General features: G+C 38.5%; 1 protein-coding gene across 6 annotated transcripts in view; it reads right to left on the reverse strand.

The window, feature by feature from the left end:
• The window catches only part of mpp7a (MAGUK p55 scaffold protein 7a), a 141,656-nt gene that overhangs the window by 3,251 nt on the left and 116,955 nt on the right, over nt 1–21,450 (reverse strand). For all 6 annotated transcript variants that reach the window (XM_048171693.1, XM_048171689.1, XM_048171692.1 and 3 more), the window contains 5 exons: nt 19,006–19,176; nt 14,853–14,933; nt 11,672–11,765; nt 7,482–7,590; nt 4,552–4,695 (listed from right to left, as the gene is read on the reverse strand). In XM_048171693.1, coding sequence (XP_048027650.1) covers nt 4,552–4,695; nt 7,482–7,590; nt 11,672–11,765; nt 14,853–14,933; nt 19,006–19,176 — 599 coding nt within the window. The remainder of the gene's footprint in view (nt 1–4,551; nt 4,696–7,481; nt 7,591–11,671; nt 11,766–14,852; nt 14,934–19,005; nt 19,177–21,450) is intronic.

Below are 21,450 nucleotides of genomic sequence, written 5' to 3' on the forward strand. Positions count from 1 at the left end.
AGTTTTTTTGCTACTCCTAAAAAGAGAACGAATGATATTTTGATCTTTTACACACACAAAAAAAATCTGCATTAATGTTATACAAGCATTACTAAAAGAGAGAACAATAGAGTGGAAGTCTGGATTTCTAGAAACAAAGGGATGCCTGTTTTCTTGCACAGAGCCGACGGCGCTCAAGCTCATGGCTCTAACAGATGCAGCGTCTCTCTCTGAGAAAGAAATACAGCAAAGTCCTGGATAAAATATGGTTGTGACATTTCATCAAACACGATTTTTCTTGCGTACCTATAATAGGCTGAATCTGGATGCCTTTAACACTGTCAGGGTCTATAATCGACTTTTGCTAAGTTTTGCCAGCTAAGAAGGGTTTCTTTTTCCTTCACTAGTACCCACAGTGACCTGTTGAAAGCAGACAGACAGCTGCTTTGGATGGTGCAGACAGCTTTTGGTACAGTTCCTCTGAAACAGAGATAGCCAGAGCAACATTTCCTTTGACAACGGCATAATCCTTGAGCTTTCTGCGAATTTAAAACTTTGGGGAGTATGGTGTGGTCTAATCGCACATTCAGCGGTTTGAATTAATGTGACCAGCATCTATTCAGTTTCAAAGGTGTTGAAATAAAAATAATGAAATATGCTCCCAGTGTAAATTTGTGACCCTGTGTATTAGGGCTGCACGATATATCAAAATAAAATTGATATAGGTATTTCGCTTAATGGAAGAGTCAAATCATGAAGGCTGTGATTTGATTAATTAAAGGGGACCTATTATGCCCCTTTTCACAAGATGTAATATAAGTCTCTGGTGTCCCTAGAATGTGTCTGTGAAGTTTCCATATTATAGTTTGTCAAATCTGCCCCTATTTGGGTGTGAGCAAAAACACACTGTTTTTGTGTGTGTTCTTTTAAATGTAAATGAGCTGCTGCTCCCAGCCCCTTTTCCAGAAGAGGGTGGAGCTTTAACAGCTCACGCTTCGGTTGCACAACAACAACAAAGCTGGAGAATCTCACGCAGCCAAAATGACGATTGTCAGTAACAGTGTTCTAGCATTGCATTGTTCCAGCACTGCAGAGTCGGACACTGATGAAGAGACTCAGGAAGAAGTTACAACTTTTAAAATGAAACTCGATGTTTCTGAATGGTTAGTGGATAAATGTATGTAGTTGCTTGGAGTTGATTCAACTCATCGACTAACATGCGCCATCATGTTAATCTTTTGTGCAAATCCAGCATTGAATTGACCCTTGTTTGTGAAGCAGTCCAGCGTAAAATGACGGCATGGCAACAAAACTCTACCACAACAACTCTTCCTCTTCTCTAAATCAGCCCAACATGACCTCACCCCTTTGTTGCGTGTTCCCGGGGGCAGGGAAATTTTGGGGATTGTGATGTCACCAACCCGGCAAGAAGCTCGTTGTAGTCCCTACCAGCCGTTTGTAGTCTTTAAAAAGCGATTTCTGTAAAAGAAAATATCTCCCTATGCATTGAACTTTGAGCGTCGTAACTTTGCAGATGTTGTTTATGCTCAAACAGCAACATTACACACTAACTAAAGTAAAAAAAAAAGTGAAATAATCAAGGACCCGTTTAAATAAGTGCACTGCTGGCTTCAGAGTTAAGTTTGGCCCTGTTCATTTACATAATTGCAGGTCATGAAATACAGTTTTAGCATCTCAGAGTGGTTTGGTTGAGCTGCACCCGTGTAAATTAACAGTGCCGTGTTTCATCATTGAAACCAGTAGTGCATACATTTTGCCGGCAAAGCAACAAACTAAAAGTGTTAGTTTAATGTTTGAAAAATGAAGAAATTAAGACAGAAAACATTCGTATTGTAATTTTACAGCTGTAACTGATTTTTTTTAATTTTTATTAAACCACAATAGAAATCATTTCTACAGGTGCTGGTCATATAATTAGAATATCATCAAAAAGTTGATTTATTTCACTAATTCCATTCAAAAAGTGAAACTTGTATATTATATTCATTCATTACACACAGACTGATATATTTCAAATGTTGATTTCTTTTAATTTTGATGATTATAACTGACAACTAAGGAAAATCCCAAATTCAGTATCTCAGAAAATTAGAATATTGTGAAAAGGTTCAATATTGAAGACACCTGGTGCCACACTCTAATCAGCTAATTAACTCAAAACACCTGCAAAGGCCTTTAAATGGTCTCTCAGTCTAGTTCTGTAGGCTACACAATTATGGGGAAGACTGCTGACTTGACAGTTGTCCAAAAGATGACCACTGACACCTTGCACAAGGAGGGCAAGACACAAAAGGTTATTGTAAAAGAGGCTGGCTGTTCACAGAGCTCTGTGTCCAAGGACATTAATAGAGAGGCGAAGGGAAGGAAAAGATGTGGTAGAAAAAAAGTGTACAAGCAATAGGGATAACCGCACCCTGGAGAGGATTGTGAAACAAAACCCATTCAAAAATGTGAGGAAGATTCACAAAGAGTGGACTGCAGCTGGAGTCAGTGCTTCAAGAACCACTACGCACAGACGTATGCAAGACATGGGTTTCTGCTGTCGCATTCCTTGTGTCAAGCCACTCTGTGTAGAGTTTCCACAGTCAGTGATGGTTTGGGGTACCATGTCATCTGCTGGTTTTGGTCCACTGTGTTTTATGAGGTCCAAGGTCAACGCAGCCATATACCAGGAAGTTTTAGAGCACTTCATGCTTCCTGCTGCTGACCAACTTTATGGAGATGCAGATTTCATTTTCCAACAGGACTTGGCACCTGCACACAGTGCTAAAGCTACCAGTACTTGGTTTAAGGACCATGGTATCCCTGTTCTTAATTGGCCAGCAAACTCGCCTGACCTTAACCCCATAGAAAATCTATGGGGTATTGTGAAGAGGAAGATGCGATATGCCACACCCAACAATGCAGAAGAGCTGAAGGCCACTATCAGAGCAACCTGGGCTCTCATAACATCTGAGCAGTGCCACAGACTGATCGACTCCATGCCACGCCACATTGCTGCAGTAATTCAGACAAAAGGAGCCCCAACTAACTATTAAGTGCTGTACATGCTCATACTTTTCATGTTCATACTTTTCAGTTGGCCAAGATTTCTAAAAATCCTTTCTTTGTATTGGTCTTAAGTAATATTCTAATTTTCTGAGATACTGAATTTGGGATTTTCCTTAGTTGTCAGTTATAATCATCAAAATTAAAAGAAATAAACATTTGAAATATATCAGTCTGTGTGTAATGAATGAATATAATATACAAGTTTCAGTTTTTGAATGGAATTAGTGAAATAAATCAACTTTTTGATGATATTCTAATTATATGACCAGCACCTGTATAGTCATTAATATCGAGTCAAAAACAGTGGGGAATGTGACCGATGAAAAGTGGAAAAAGATTATTATTTTTTTTTGTTCTTAAGAGGGTTGTAAAAAAAAAAAAAAAAAAAAAAAAAAAAATTCTATGCTGATGAACTCAACAAAATATATATACCCCTCAATTCTTTCCAAATAAAAGTATTCAAGACATCTGGTAAAAAATTCAATATATAGTCAAATAATCAATATATATTGCAGAAAAACAAACTCCAGAGTCAGTTGTTGTGCAGCCTTACTGTGTAACATGTGTGTCACACTGCAGCCTGGATGAGCTATACTGGCAACATGGTGGGTGGGTGTTTGAAATCATTTATCTTTTGGCAGTTGTTTCTATGAAATCATAATGGATAAACAGACCATAGCTGCTATGTGAAAATTAGCATTCAGTTGAATCATAAGGAATTACAGTGCAAAATTAGCGACCATTCCCGATCTGTGCTGTTCAAAAGACAGAAAAAGAGTATATTGCGGTTGGACACTTATTGGGTCAATGGGTTGACAGGTGAGCACATGTACAGAGCTCCTAAATACATTTGACAGTCTTCGACACAGAACGTCTCTGTGGTGACAATCGGCATCAAGCCATCTAGGCGTGTGGTGGAGTCAGGTTTCCGGGGTCACTTATTCTGTAGCACGCGTGCTTGGTCCGGTGCAGACTCACAGCGAGATACACAGGCAAGAGCTGAACTCTGGGAAAGTCATTAGATATCCCGCATATTCACACCATATCTCTCACACACATAAGCTCAAACTAACGGCAGCACAAAATAAGGGTCTGGTGTAAGTGTTAATTGATTTCATGTGTTTTTCTTTGAGAGCAGTCATACAGGTGTAGTGTGAGCTCATGGGTCTCATATCAGGTTGCCGCTCAGGGGACCGGTTACACATAAATACATACACACACGTGAGGCGCGCGCACACACGCGCGTTTAAGCACTAACCCAGCATATGTTTGCTTGATCCAAAAGGAAAATGACTATAATAAATGATGTGGATGTTGCCTGCCAGGAAGTGATGAAATCTATTTCTTATTTCACCAAGAACTATGTGAAATAGTGGAACAAAAACTGAATACAACCTAAAACCCACAATGACTTATTGAGAGAGAAAAGAGATCGCATCAGGATGAAAGAGGATGATAGATGGACATATTGAAGTTGAAGCTGTGTGTGGTGTGTTTTACCGAGAAGGATTTGGACGAGTTCTTATCGTCTTTGCCTGAGATGACTTTTGCGTTCCTCCTGGTCTCTCTCAAACGCTCGATGGATGGAGGCTTCACAAACACCACATAGGGCTTAAACTCGGCCGTGCGAATATGTCTTAGCGTCTGATGGAGAGAGAATGTGAAAAAGAGAGAAAGATAAAGAGAGCAGGGTGAACCACAGTCATTAAAGCAGCATCACTCATGCCATCATGATTTAGTTTGACACTGATACTTCTGAACATTATTGCTGTTAGTCACTGTTACATTTTGACAGAAAACAGAGCAGCTGATTCACACTGAGCTCAACTGATCTGACTCCATGAGTGAAAATAAAGCACTCTGGTCAGACACATTACACTTCAGGTAGTCGAGATCCTCATGCTCAAAACAATCAGACCACTGAACTTTACCACACATTTCTGTGGAGGTTTTTCAAACGACTGAATTAAATCACTAGTTTTCCCACAAACGGTAAGCTATTTTTTTACCATAATTTTCCTCCCTCTTTCTATGCATAGAATTAAATAGGCTGTTTCTGCAGCTGTACATTTAAAAGTAAAGTTCAAATATCGACATAATTTACTCTCATATTGTTTCAAATGAAAGCAGACAAAGGCCAAAGGCCTTTTTTTGAAGCCATATGCAGCATGTTTGAACTGAGATTTATTGTTGTTGTAAGTTTATTGCTATAGCTTCACATTTCAACTCAGAGAAAATAAAAAAGACTACACAATTTTGTATATGCATAACTCTACAAAATAATCTTTGGTTGTTTTGTTGTTGATTAATTTGAATTGTAGTTTTTTTCTGGGTCCATCTTACAAAAGTCAAAACGGAGAGCTTTATTTTTACCAGTGAATAATGACTTAAATTTCAGTCTCTTCTACACAGAAAGCTGTCCTATGGCTTCATAAAAATGTAGTGGAATATAATGTATAAATATGTATAGGCTAAATTCATTATAATTTCACTTATTTTTTGGGAGCTTGATAGCCACGGTCATCTTAAAATGTTGCTGTACAGGAGCATGTACCGTTATTTATTTTTTAATTCTCCTTTTGTGTTTTGTGAGCTTTAATAACAGCATAAGGGTTTGGAATAACCATTAAAACCAGAATCATAACCAGATAACCATTGCTTTTTAATTCATTTTTCAAAATGAATGCCTTGAACGCCTCTGCTTCCACTACTGTATCTCCTGACCGCACCGCAAAAAAGTGATGTTCCTCCTTAGTATTTTTGTCTTATTTTCCAGTGCAATTGTCTAAAGATTCTTTAAACAAGATACATTTACTCGAGATGCAAAATGACAAAATATGAAGTGAGCGTATGATTAAAAGAAGAACGAATATCTGCCGATGGGCTCAGAAAAATCGACTTAATTCAAAGGGAAGTTTTCAGAACTCATTGGCAGATATTTCTTCTTGTTTTAAACAAACTCACTTAATTTTGTTCACTTATTCAAGGCATTTTACATTTGCATCTCAAGTAAATGTATCTTGATTTAAAGATGTTTAGATATTTGTATTGGAAAACAGGACACAAAGAAGATTTAATTTTTTGAAATGCATGCAACATTTAATGCCATGACTTTGATTTAAGAACTTTTTTGAGGCCTTAAAGGATTAGTCCACTTTTAAATACACTTTTCCTGATAAATTTACTCACCCCCATGTCATCCAAGATGTTCATGTCTTTCTTTCGTCAGTCAAAAAGAAATGAAGGTTTTTGAGGAAAACATTCCAGGATTTTTCTCCTTACAGTGGATTTCAATGGCTACCAACAGATTGAAGATCAAAGATGAGTAATAAGGGTCTTGTCTAGCGAATCGATCGGTCATTTTCGAAAAAAATACAACCGTTTATGCTTTATAAACAAAATATCGCCTTGAACGTACTTTCCGCTTCCACATTCTTCATAACGCTTACACTGAATGTTCTACGCCTTCCCTATTCTACTTACGGAACGATCGCGGCGCCAGTTTAGTTTTTTTCCGTAACTTGAATAGGGAAGGCGTAGGACATTCAGCGTAAGCGTTATGAAGAATGCGGAAGCGGAAAGTACGTTCAAGGCGATATTTTGTTTATAAAGCATAAACGGTTGTATTTTTTTCGAAAATGACCGATCGATTCGCTAGATAAGACCCTTATTACTCATCTGGTATTGTTTAAAGCCCTTGAAGCTGCACTGAAAGTGTAATTTTGACCTTTAACCTGTTGGTAGCCATTGAAATCCACTGTAAGGAGAATAATCCTGGAAGGTTTTCCTCAAAAACCTTAATTTCTTTTCGACTGACGAAAGAAAGACATGAACATCTTGGATGACATAGGGGTGAGTAAATTTATCAGGAAAAGTGTATTTAAAAGTGGACTAATCCTTTAATTTGTGTAAGAGTGAATTTAAGACCAAGACCTTTTTAATACCCACAGAACCAATGATAATGCAAATAACCATGATCATGATCATTGCCTCATTCTCCCTCACTACTCCAAGAGAGAAGCCAGGCTAATACCACCAATGTAAGATGTGTGAGGCAGAGGTGACAGAGGTCATTCTCTGGCTTTGCTGTGGACACTGATACAGTTCTGCAAAAACTCAACCATTCCTCTCTCTACTACTACTCTCCCATCCTGACACCAAGCCTGAGGAAATTTTCAAATGTGGGACAATGAGTAGAGATAATGTTAGATCTCCCACCTTAACTGAAGTCCAAAAGGAAGAGTGCAAACTCACAAAAATACAAACACACACACCCACCCACCCCACACTGATCTCAGAAAAGATCCAGTAGGAATAGTGTGGAATGTCACACCTGTGAAAGGGGGGGAAAATAAATCTGGAAGAAAGACTGAAGAATGGAGTGACGCAGAGGGAGGTAAAATGTGTATCTGAGGATCGGAGAGACTCACATGTGGCTGTACGTCAAGAAGGCACACCTTGTTCTTAGACAGGACTGAACGTACAGAGTCGAAGCTCGTCCCATAGTAATTTCCCTTATACTCTCCATGTTCGATGAACCTAGAAAATAACAAAGAACAGGAGGGGTTTGATATAGTGATTGATGGCTCTAAATGCAAAAGCAGTGCCCATCTACGTGACCCCACCCTAGAATATAAAGAGAAGCCAATGGATGGGATAATGACAGGAAACTCATAACCCATTATTTGCTCCAAAGTCTGTCCTGATGCTTTCAGTGAAAAAGGCCACTCAGACATGCACGGTGTGTTCACCATCTCTCGAATTCTTCCCCACATGGCGATTCCAGACAGTCTGACACAAAGCTCTTTTATATAATCTTCTATGTTACAGTTTAAATCTAAAACACCTGTTTCCTTGCAGCACAGGCAGGCTTAAATGCCAAAAAGCAAGAGAAACTTAACTTCCTGAGAAGACAAAGGCAAACAAACACTTTTCCACCATTTAATCTGCCTCTCGTTCAATCCAATCACTTGATTTTTCTCTGATCACAGAACACCAGCATGTATTTTTAGGACATCCGTATTACCAGAGAAATTTGGAAGGATGTGAAAAGTATTCCAGAGATTTATGACAGCAGGGTGTCGTAATATTTTGTGTATAGTGAAAATTCGGTTATGCAACACACGTGACTAAAATTACCATGACAGAAACTGCTAAAAATATTCAATATACTGTATGTACAGCCGTCTTTATTTTTTCCCCAAAAATCAATCTAAATGTTAACAGGTCTTTGAAGTGAAAGCTATAAATGCACTCACACTTTTGGGCCCAAGCTGTCTAACAGAAACCTGTGACTGGGTGATCATATTTAGAAGCTAACAAAGCCACTCTTCTACTCGACATGTTTTAAAAGCCTGTACACTCTTTTATTGAAGGCATTTTTTGATGGTGAGCTAAGTTGATTTAGTTGGGTGCTAAGAGGTGGTTTGCTGGTGTTAATGTGAGATGTAGGGTTACCAAGAATTCTCAAAGTGCCTTTTTACTTGAGCATTCATTTGAAGGCAGATGTTCTCAAACAGGACTTTTGTGTTGTGGCGTTTGTTGTCATGATGTAGTGCGTATATTGGATGGCGGGGTGGAGGCTGATTCTGTGGTTTTTGGGTTCATTTAGGCTCTGTTTTTAGCCCTGAGCTGGGTTTTCCTTGGGAATACCAATGTCATGTTTGCACATGAAAAAGGCAGAATAATGAACAATGGGTCAATGAAAAACATTTAAACCATTTTCAGGAAATTTAAAATGTAATGACTTTAAAAACATCATGTGGTGTAATAAACTGTCTGAAATGACCTATTTTTAAGGGATGGCTCCTTTAAGGCTTGTCAGTAAATGGCCACTGTTAGGCCATGTGTCCACCAAAGCCAGCTGAAAAACACCTAGCTGTGAGTGCTTGAGAGCGTTTTTTTTTCCCTAGTTGAAACGCTTTGTTGCTATGATACGGAATATCCACGGCACTGTTACTTTTAACTGATTACGCTTTTAACTGATTTAAATTGATGACCCAATGTAGAGTACTTATGTATGTTCAGAGACCAGCAATATTAATTTCTCATCCATTTTGTTCTGTTCTCTGCTTGTTGATGTAGTTGTAGAGCAAGAATGTTATGACAGTTGGTCAGTGTTGTATTTGTCCCGCCCCTCCTTCACTCTGATTGGACAGCTGGCTAAAATGTGACAGTGATGAGTGATCAGCGCTTGAGCGTGAAAAAGACGCTCAGTGCCTTGTTACGTTCCTGGCGCTAAAAAAAAAAACGTGACACTCCCATTTAAAACTGGAAAAGTACGCTAGCTGTTGAAAAAAAAAAAAACACTTTGGTGGACAAACGGCCTTATGATTGGCTAACGTCATTGCATAGGAAACAGTGTCAACGCCCACAGGCTATTGCACACGAGTAAGTGTTTTGAAAACATTATCCATATAAAACCGTTATTTACAGACAAAGCATTGTGAAATCATTTACTTACGGTTTGTGATGCAGCTGCTGTACAGAGACGCAAACGAGTGTTTTAAACTAAAGCGAACATTCTTTCACTCTTCCATTTGTCCTCTTGTCAACAGACTCAAGTGCGTGGAGTATGACAGAAACTGAACGCGAATCTGTATACCGTTTCCGGTGTAGACAGTGTCAGTCATTATAATGCTTTTGACGCGACGTGACACTCGCATCCAGTGAAGGCAAATGTCAGCTGTTAAGCCACTGAATACCAGTGGGCAGGGCCTATGGTGCAATGATGTCTAACTATTTTATTTTTTATTTGATTTTATTTTAAAAGGGACAATGCACATGAGCACTTAAGTCCATCATGCATGTCATATTTTGCCATACAGGCTAATTTTCATCTGTTAAATATTCGTTGAGGAGGACGTTTTAAGCAATGAAACTTGCTTTTTGATTTCTCATGTCATGATCCCTTTAAAGGTCCCGTTTTTTGTGGTTTTTTGAAGCTTTGATTGTGTTTATAGTGTGCAATATAACATGTGTTCATGTTTCGCGTGTAAAAAAACACAGTATTTTTCACATAATTTACTTATCTGTATACCGCTGTTTCCACTGTCATAAAAACGGGCTGATGACTTCCTTGTTCTATGAAGTCCCTCCTTCAGAAATACGTAACGAGTTCTGATTGTGCCAGCGGTTCCTGTGTTGTGATTCGACAGCAGTTTAGCGCATCTTGCCCGGAAAGGTCACGCCTCTTACCATAACGTGGAGATGCACGCGCTCAGTGTTATTGTAAACATGTCTTTAATTTTACCCTATCAATTTGAGCCGGAATCAGACCCGGTGATTGGACTGCGGGATGAAAATAACAGCGTTTCGACGACATGGCGACAAACACACTCTACAAACGCAACTCTTGTGTATTCCTGTGGGCGGAGGTTAGTCAAAAAACTGTTTTAGTGACGTCATTAAAGAAGGAAGTAGAGGGATGTAGTCCAAACTGGCCGTTCGATGTAGGCGACTTCTGTTAAATAAAATATCTCGCTTGGCATTGAACTTTGAGCTTTAAAATTTTACAGATTTTATTTATACTCTAACAACAACATTACACACTAACTAAAGTTTGAAACATGGGATCACGAAGAACGGGACCTTTAAATAAATTAATAGATCTAGACAAAAAGAGTAACCTGTCAATTCAGAGTCAAACTAGACCAAAAAAAAAAAAAAAAAAGTAAAAAGAGAAAATGCTGACAAAAGTAAAATGTGTCTTTCTAGCCCTCTTGCAGTGCCTCGTGCCCACCTGCTTGATCCTGCTCGTTCTCAACTCTCTTCTCCACGTTGATAATTGTGGTTTACTCATTCTGATGTTCATTTCACCACAGAACAAGCCACCATGTGTTTTTTTCCACCACAAGGCAGTTAAGACGCCCGGTTTGCTGGCGAAGTGACATTCTATATGCGATCCTGTTATGTTGTTTTATCCTCTGATGAGGGGCTGCAGAAAAACATCCATCACCAGGCCATCCATACAAACCTGAGCTTACGAACCACTGGGTAAAAGGAGTCTGATCCCCCCTCTCCCGCGCACACACACAGAAACAGACCACCTGTCAACACCCTCTCACTCTCACTTACAGAGAAGGGATCTGAGCCCACATCATGCTGTTACACAAGTAGCACACACTCACATACACAATTTGCTTGAAGGAAATGGAGTGGAAAAATGAAAAGAACAGTGGGCAGCCGAAAGGCAGAACTGGTGAATGTTTGCCATAGCGTCTGAGACAGACGACATCAGTGAAAATTGTTGTGCAGTGTTTTGACTGGGGTGCTGATTTAAGTTCAGAAGTTCAGTCAGGACTCTGGACGATGTGTTGAATACTAACTGGCCACGGAGTCTCCGTCTCTCAGATTTATATCTCTCCCACTGCTGAGTGTTTGTGTCAGGGTTAGGGTTGACATAATTACAATCCTGAGAATAAAGGAAGCGGTCCACTAAACTTCAATGATTAATACTGACTATTTGATCTCCACAGTAAACTTTCACATCCCCAATTCAAATCACAGCAGAAACATTCATATGCTAATTCCAAATAGTAACACAGTAGTGTGTTTCGATCTAAGCAAGACAAAAAAAAAAAAAGGAAAGAAAAAAAGATTGTGTTGAAGGTTGACTCACTTGCTGTTCTGAATGTCTGCCTCAAAAAGGTGTTTGGAGATAAAATGATACTCCACTCCATCACTTTCCAAATGTTTCTTTGATCGAGAGGTGTCTGTAAAAGATAAGGCATCGTGAAGAGAAAATGACATTGGGAAATAACACTCATCTTAAAAAAAATAATAATAATTTTAAATCTTAGAATTCTTAAATGGGTGCAGTGATTTTGGGATCTCGGTTGGTTTTGTGTAGTTTCACACTTGACTTTTTAAAATCTAAAACGACTTTAAAACATGCCTTGTTGTTCAATGGAAACAATTCATAGTCTGTTCAATTCATAGATTCATAGTCCAAAGCTTAAAAAAAAGTCTGTGGCCATCCTACACTTTTTTCTGTAAAATCAATTCTGTCAACTCAAATATGCAGACAGAGTCTGACTTTTGACAACTAGCATCAACTCTTTCAGACTGTAAATTTGCAAAAAGTATTCCAGACTTTATAAAAAATAAGCTTGTAGCACACCCACGATTGGAGAACAAGAGATCTAGTACAATTTTAGCATTTTCAACTCTCGCTTTTAACATATATGTAATGGCATTAGGGCTGGAAATCTGAGCAAATCAATTCTGATTCACAAGCTTTTGATTCAGAACAGTAAACTTCATGAATTCATGAATTTCCAGAAGAGGCAATTGTTATTGAATCAAATTACACTGGTCACATTGTACAGGATGTTCTACAAGCAGCTCACAATGACAATGAGGACAACTTTCTAACTTGGTTATGAACATATTCATTTTTAAAAATTGACAAGAGGGCCCAAACTATACAGTTGAGTAAGATCAACAGAATCCATGACACTGGGACAACAGGAAGCGCTTTAAAGATACATTTTCACACAGCCACTAAAAATAGGCATAAAGTAAAAGCTCAATGACAGGATTTTAACAATTGATTTGGGATCATCCAAATGAAGATTCTAATTGATTGGAAAAACAAAAATTTTACCTAGCCCTAAATGGCATTAGATACTGTCATTTAAATGGAAAAAAACCCTGTTTCTTAGATCACTGTGGTGAAATAAGTTAGTGGATGAAGGTGCTTCAAGAAGAACATGTGAAGAAACGTTCATTACAGACACTTCCTTGATTAAAGGGAGTTCCCCATGGGCACTTTATTTCCCACTTAATTTTATTTAAAATAAAGCACCTCTCCTTGGTCTGATGCCACACCCACCTCATCTGTCTTGGCTCAACTCACCACGAGGCTTCTAAAGGCCAGTGTGAGTGTAACGCTGCTTGTAAAGCCCCAGGAGCACATGGTACAGTACCAGCACTGAGTTTACTCTGTCCCTCATTAAGCCCCGCTCCTGCTTTCAGCTGCTTATAAACTCCCGTCTTTAAATCACATGGCGCGTGCCAGTCCAGCCAGCACGGCTCCGGCGGGTACAGCCAGGGTCAAAGTTTGCCGTGCGGAGACACACAGCGGTGTGTTTAACGAGTGTCGGGGAGGTCAAAGGTCGCTGTAGAACACACCTCCGACAAATCGTCTGTAAGCCGCCAGCAGCTCCAAAACAAACTATTAAACTTTATCACCATTCCAACTTGCCTTGTTCCAGGTTTTTTCTTCCCCTGCTTTTTTCCTTCTGCTTTTTCAAGGCCCCTCTTGAATGGTCTCTATCTACATGTCATGAATGGGTCATTTTCCTGTATTCATTTTATGCATACACTACTTTTCACAAGTTTGGGGTAGGTAAATGTATACTTTTATTAAGCAAAAATGCATCAAATTGATCAAAAGTGACAGTAAAGACATTTATAATACTACAAAAGATTTCCGTTTCAATTAAATACTGTTCTTTTGAACTTTGTATTCATTAAAGAGTCCAAAACAAAAAAAAATATTAAGCAGCACAGCTGTTTTCACCTGTGATAAGAAATGTTTGAGCACCAAATCAGCATATTAGAATGACTTCTGAAGGATCATATAGATAAAGACAGAGAGAGAGAGAGAGAGAAACCGAGGGGGAATGTATGGGTTGGGTGGGATCGGAGTAAATTATTAGTTACCCTCAACCCATCACATATTTGATGAAGAGACATCCCCCTCCCATGATGACAGCCCACCGCAGACATAAGATAACATGTTATTATACCTCCAACTGCCGGTGCTCCCAAAACAAAGAAAAAAAAGTCACTCCCTTGTACTGCTGAAAGAAATAGAATATATTTCATCTGGCATAAGCTCTGTGGCATAGGAAATGTTTTTGGTGTGGCAAAAGAATTTGAATTTCATTCTAAGATCATGGAAAATAGCAGTAAAGGCTGGAGAGGAGACAAAATGTTCAAGTGCTCCCAACTAATCGTATTCTACAATCTCGCTAGTGCTGCTGCCACGGCTGGTTTGTGTTTTAAAAGACCCGATTGTTGGAAATGTGAAGCAATCACTCATATTCGGCTTCTTCAGAGAAATTTAATTGAAAGATATTTAATGTTTAATCAGTCCATATTAACAATGAGAGTTGGAGCTGGCAGGATTCAAATAAAAATGGGAGAGACGACCAAAAAGCACTTTTAAAACAGTCACTTTCCAAGAATGCATCCCTTTAATCTAAATCCTCCGTAAGGTCTGAGGGGAGCTGGGCTACATAATACAGACTAATGCAGGGGTCACATTTGTGAGCAATTAGGCAGCATTAAGGCAAAAAGCTTTGGATGGGATTTTAATACCAGTGGCATTTCAAAGTGTCAGAGCTTGAATCAGACATATCTATTAAAGCCAAGCTTGAATGTACCAAACATCCCACTGTTATATCAACATTCAATGATTTTCTAGCCAGTGCCTCCAACTCCCTCAAACTCTCAAGCTATGTCTCTCGCTTTCCTCTAAATATGCAATTTCTCCACAGCGTCACTGTCAGCCTGTTTAAATACATAAATCCCAGCCGTATTTATTTGTCCCGAAAATATCTGCTCTAGTGTATTTCCCTGGATCGTGTGTTTCTGGATTCTGAAGTGAAGGAAGAGGAGAGGGAGTCATGGAAGTGTGTCAAGTAGAGCTGTTATCAATGACAGACTGATAAGGTGACCGAGTCATCATCGCAAAGATAATCTACAATACTCTACCCAAAGAAAGAGTGGATAAATGGGTACTACAAAAAAATAATTCTGTGTCACTCACACACACTAGGAAAGAGACTTACGTGGTATGGTGACACTAAAATGTTGTGGATCAGATATCAACAACTTCCTTTTGAGCTCATTCAAACCAACACCAGTAGGACCTAGAGAAACAAACAGAGAGACGCAGAGACAAGAAGAAAGTGTCCATTAATATCTTGCCAAACATTTATTTAACATGCATTTTTAACAACTTAATGTTTTTTTTTTTTTCCTGTCAAAAAAATAAATAAATTTTGGGGTCACTTTAATTTCTCAAATACATGCTGTTCTTTTATTTTCATATTCATCCAAAACTGGAGTAAATGCTTTGATTGAAATGATTTGTTTCAGCTTTGCCATTAAAGGAATAAATTACATTTTAAAATATTAAAAAGAAATTATTTTAAATTGCAATAATATTTCACAATATTATTGTTTGCTGTATTTTTGATCAAATAAATGCAGCCATGGTGAGCATTATAGACGCCTTTCAAAAACAAAATCTTACAGACCCCACATTTTAAACAATAGCGTATATATGTAGGTCAAAATGAATCAAATTTTGGGAAAACATGTTGGGAAAATATGTACTGCTTTTTAAATGTAAAATTTTTGCACTGTTATTTTGAAGATTTTATTGTTGTTTTTTTATTGATTGATTGATTTTACCTCATGCACTAATATAAAACATTGATATTAAATTTTTTCACTGTATTACCCAGTCCAAGGAAGGAACATGATATAGTGAACGATTTGAGTCATCTATTTCTCATACTCGCATTTCATTTTCACAAAAAGTCATGAGTTGTTCTATCTGTAGTCACAGAGTCTGAGCCACATATGTAGCAAAAACACACAGGAACAGAGATTCGATCCCCTCATGCAATTCTGCATGTCAAGGCCCAGTTAAAGGCAGGCCAAGATTCACACTGTATAATGCGGAGAGTCAAGCGTGGTTTTTCTATTAGACTGTAATGATTGCTATGAGACATGCACAAATCAAAATCTATATGTTAGACAACACAAAACAGATGTTTTTCCTTACTCGCAGGGAGAATACACATTTTCATTTGATGAATCATACAATCCTTTGACACACACACACACGACTCCATGAGAAGCCTATGACTGTGCAGAATGTGTTATCCTTATTTCACTGTGATAGAGGAGAAGAGTAAGATTCAGATTTATTACAGTGAGGAAACAGAAAATTGTTTCAAGTGTTTTAGGGTCACTGAGTAATGCAAAGCTCCTGTTTGAAGGCCATATGTAAAAAGTGTATATTTATGTGCATATATATACTGTATAGGTGGAAAAAAACACACTGTAATACATGTTTCCAACGAGTCATATTTCATCCACAAACGCTCATTTCCCTTAAAAGGACCTACAAACTTAGCCTGTTTTTTGGGATGTTAACCGCCAGACCCCACCAGGCCCTGTCTGCCTTGCTTCCAGGCTCACATAGATCCCTTTTCAAAATTCTATTCAATCATCATGTGCACTAAATGAGTTTAAAGCCTTCGATCACTCATCTCTGCAGCGGCTCGCCCCATCTGTGATGTATGGCTGCTTGTGTCCCAAAAGCCACGAACAGCACTTGAAGTTCAAGCACTAAGCTGCCATCCAGCTCCCCACAGCCTTCAACTGAGATGTGGCAATGTTGGTGTGTCAGAAAGGTTAACTGACTTGCCAGTGTATTTTTTTTCTTGGTAATTCTGTTCATTGTCATATGCTTTAATGACCCAAACAAAAACTAGCACTTTATTCTTCAACAGCCCCAATAAAATAACACATTTGAGTAATTGTTTTTCAATCCAAGTGTATGCGCGCACTCACGGGGGCAGGTTGCAGTGGTCGTAAAAGTGTCAGTAGTCATTAGGGCGCTCATTAGGGGAGAAGGCTAATATGAAAGGCTTAATAACTTCCAGGCCAAGCGCAGAGCAGATGCAGTTAACCCTGAGGAGCTGCTAGACTGGCTAAACATGGGGGGGCCGCCATCCAACCTTCTCTCGACGCTCCTAAAACACAGTCATCATGTCCTCATATTATCAGCATCAAAACATTCCGCCGAGTGTGTCCGATAAATAACCTTTCTACACACTTATGTGCGTGTGATAAGTTCACAATCAAAGCTTTTTTGGCGAGATTTTAAGACTTTGGAGAGATTGGGCACTACGCTACTTGTACAGGACCCTGCCAACTGCTCAGATGTGTAAAAATTATACTTGATAGTTCTAGGAAGAAACAACACATTGCAGCTCAAATTGTAATGTTCAATTATAAAAGCCCAGACAGAGATGTTTGGAAAGAGCATGAAAATTCTGACATAAAATGAAACTGTGAATCTGATCCGAACGTTTGAACCGACAGCTCCTTTAGATCATCGTTTTCCTCAATGGTCATTCTTCCGTTCCACCGTTATTCTGTCTGGGTCTGAACTACCACTATATCAACTAAAATCTCTTCAATCTTAACTCAAACATGTAGAAAAAAACAGATCATTTGCTATGTTAAATAATCAGGTTTCAGTTAAAACACTACGGCGGGTTCGCGAAGCTGCGCATTTGTTAAATGTGTTGACTTTGGCTGGTGGATTAATATGTATCCAAACAGATAAGATCTTGATACGTCTGGAAAGTCGTTTGAAACCGAACCACAAAACGTGGGTCAGTCGTGTTAGAGAATGCAAAGGGGAATAAGACTATTTTGTTCAGGGGTGAATTTGCCTGACCCTGTTGTCCGCGGCCAGGGGTAAACAACTAATGGGAGTGTAAAAGTTTAAAGTGCTTTCAAATGAATCACTTTCATTAAAGCTGCAAAGACTACAACAACTACAGGAACAGAGTATAAAGAGAGATGTATAGGGGAAAAGACATTGAAATAGCATCATTGATGGCTGCATTATTAAATGCAATAAAACAACTGGCAAAGAAGATGAAATAAAGACAGACAGAGGGGAAAAAAACGAAGAAGTGGAGGCCAGGAAAAGTTAAAGCATGACCTCAAGGGACAGAATAACAGCTCAGAGAGAAAACACAGAAGAGCCTTTTTCTGCATCCTTGGTTTTGTCACGTCTGATACAGTACATCCATGATGCTGTCCTCTACCTTACGAGACAAAACTGGAAATATTTGCGTTAGTTTGACCGCATGAGGTGCACATTACCAGAGGGGAATCCTGACAGTAGAAAAAGCTTGATTAATTAAACAGACCACCTTATACACTCGCTCACACAGGCATGTGAACACACACTCCATTAATTACATGCACCAACAAAACTGTGATAGAATCCATATGCCATGTTGCGTTCACAAACACACGGGCTGGTCTATTGCGGTGAACCATGACCCTGTGCTACCTCTCACAGATGCAAGTGAAATATTTTATACACCTGGTCAACATTACTTGTCAGTATATGAGGAAATTTTCACAACAACAAACCCCTTACACTGGGAAAAATAAATTATGAACTGAAGTTAGAGTGGAGGAGGTCGATGAGAAGAGGTTAATGCAGCATTTCAACATAAAAAAAAAGGGAACCTGAAACCCTCAAGCTATCTGTCATACAAATCTTTTTATTCACACTTTTATGAAACACTTAATTCATTGTTCTGGCCATTATATCCTCTGTCCAGAATAACTGGCAAACAAACACCAAATCTGACATTCGAAAATGTAATATTTCAAGTTTTTTTTTTTCACTTTGTAAAGATGACGTCTCACTGGAGTTTCACTCTTGCCGTTCCCTTGAAAACAAGTGTTAACAATTCTTTGGTGAATAATATTAGGGAGGAATAAAATGTTCCGTTAGAACACCAGCGCTGCGAATGAAGTGCCACATAGATGAATTAATCCTCAGCTGGTCCCGTCAGCTCCAGGGGTCTTTCAGAGGGCCGGGTTTGAGTGAGAGTCCCACAGCAGAACAGGAATTATGGGTTTCAGTCGAGTGCTGTTTTGGGGAAAGCTCTGTTTGTGTGGAGGCTTAAAATTGCGTGTTGATTTGTGCAGTGGTCTCAACAGCAGAAAAATAATAAGAAAAATACCAAGCGCACATGCTGAGCTAACCAAACTAAATATATGCCTTTATATATGCAGCAGAGACAACTTTTTTGAAATTTCTTTTTTATATTTTGCCATTTCTGAAAACTTTTGAATAAAGGCAAAAAAAGACACCAAATTTGTCATACTTACCAACTAACACGACGAGTCTGTGTCTGTCTCCGTGTTTTCTGCGGTAGGTCGTCACCTCTTCATAAGTGGGCACATCAGCTGTGTCATACTGGTTACTTCTCTTATATTCATACATGGATTTATTTGTCTTCTTATCTCTTCTGCTGAGACGAAAACTCCTTCGCAGACCCGCTGGAGAGGAAGAAGAACGGGAGAAACAAATAAGGCAAAAGAACAACAAGCTTGTCTGACATTCTTGAGTGCATTTTGAGGCTATGGTGTAGTCACAGAAGTCTTGCTGAATCTTAAACTCTTACACATACTCATTCTTTCCTGAGACATCCACAAGCCTTTCACCCTGCCTCGTGCACCTTTTTTGGTTTGAGGTTGTGTGTCAGAGCTTAATATGCCTTTTATATGTAGGCCCACACAAAATCTTTGCCAATGGAACTCCACAAAATGTTCTCAGAATTGGGACACAAACCTTAAAATTTATTTTAGAAAAGCTTTTATTTGATTGTTTTTTTGTGTATCCTGTTATATTACTATTGTGCTTTTATTTACACTATTGTTCAAAAGTTTGGGGATGGTAAGGTTTTTTTAAAATGTTTTTTAAAGATGTGTCTTATGCTCACCCATGCTGCATTTCTTTGATCAAAATACAGCAAACAGTAATATTGTGAAAAAAACAAAAAAAACAAAACAAAAATCTTTTCTATTTTTAATATACAAATGTAACTAAATTAAATTTATTCCTGTAATGACAAAGCTGAATTTTCAGCAATTTAATACATCCTTGCTGAATGAAAGTATATATAGTACCGGTCAAAAATTTGGAAACAATATATATATATTTGTTACTATTACTATTATGCTTTTTGATTTACACTATTGTTCAAAAGTTTGGGGATGGTAAGGTTTTTTTAAAATGTTTTTTAAAGATGTGTCTTATGCTCACCCATGCTGCATTTCAAAAATACAGCAAACAGTAATATTGTGGAAAAAAAAAAAAAAAAACTGTTTTCTATTTTTAATATACAAATGTAACTAAATTAAATGTATTCTTGTGATGACAAAGCTGAATTTTCAGCAATTTAATACGTCCTTGCTGAATGAAATATATATATATATATATATATATATATATATATTTTTATGATTATTATTGAAAATGTTTTACATATCCCCGACTCTTTACGCATTTATTCATGAAATATTTTGACATAATGGTTACATCCACCGAAATCCACTATTAAGTGTTCGGTACTCTTTGTTCCATTTACCACATTTTACCATATCTAAGCTCATTCCACAGATTTTCCCCTAAAAATAAGCACGGAAAATTAAAAAAAAAAAAAAAACGTCCACAGATTCCGTCTGGGCCCGATCATAACAGATTTTCCTGTGCGCCATCATCATACGAACCGACTTGTGGTTCTTTCATCCACATCCAGGTAACAAAACGACCAGACCAAAATATCTGAGGCTACGTATTTCAAGGGGACATGGCAGGAGGTGGGCTATTTCAGGACATGGTCATAGCTAAGTGTGGTTTTTCATGCCCTAAAAGGTTGTTAGGAACGTCACCACAAAACTTCCTGTCTGATTACTCTGGACAGCACCAGTCTGTCTTTAATGACCCCAGACTATATCAAAACTCAAAACGTACCCCTCATTTAAGCAGCACGGTTTTATATTCATGACAGATGCTAGTTAGTCTAGCACAGCCCCAAACCAGAGACACCTAATACCCCATCTCTGCACAAGGCATTTTCCCCTCCTGCCTCCACTGTGTTTTTTTTTTTCAAGCTGTGATTAATGAACGCAGGGATATGATGCAAGATGCCCAAGTAAGATTACGGCAGTAAGAAAATTATGGACTGAGAAGAAGGGGAATGAAAAAAAAAAACCCCTGATCCAGTCCCCCTTTAATACTTTCCACAGTACCGAGAGACCACGGAGTGCAGATGTGCGGCCGTGGAGGGATCCTGCATTCTTTACAGCTTGTTCTTTTCCACACAGTCACCTAATAAGGGCTGGTGGGGACCTATGCTGGGATACAAATGAAACACACCGTAAGTCAAGCGCTCACTGTACCACAACACAAGTGTTTGTGTGGTTCCACAGCGGGGATTTGGTTACAAGCATTTAGGACAGAGCATTCTTCCACTCAGGCTAACCTGTGGTCTCTGCTGCTCGTGCCACTTGACGTGTAGCCATCACGCTAAAATTCAGCCCTATCTAGAGAAAAAAACCATCAAGAATTACATTATTATAAGAAGGTAGGCATAAAGTATGATTATCTGACAAATATCAACAACATTTGATGGAGAAAAAAAGTACTAGTTGCCAATTTGAAAGAAACAATCCCTTTGAAAGGATGACAGTGACCTTTAGTAAGCTGAAACACTGAGTGGCTTGTTCTGTTGAATTTTTATATTTTTCAGATTCAACAGTCAATTGGCT

This window comes from Megalobrama amblycephala, linkage group LG20, assembly GCF_018812025.1.
Source record: "Megalobrama amblycephala isolate DHTTF-2021 linkage group LG20, ASM1881202v1, whole genome shotgun sequence".
In the NCBI taxonomy this organism is placed as follows: domain Eukaryota; kingdom Metazoa; phylum Chordata; class Actinopteri; order Cypriniformes; family Xenocyprididae; genus Megalobrama; species Megalobrama amblycephala.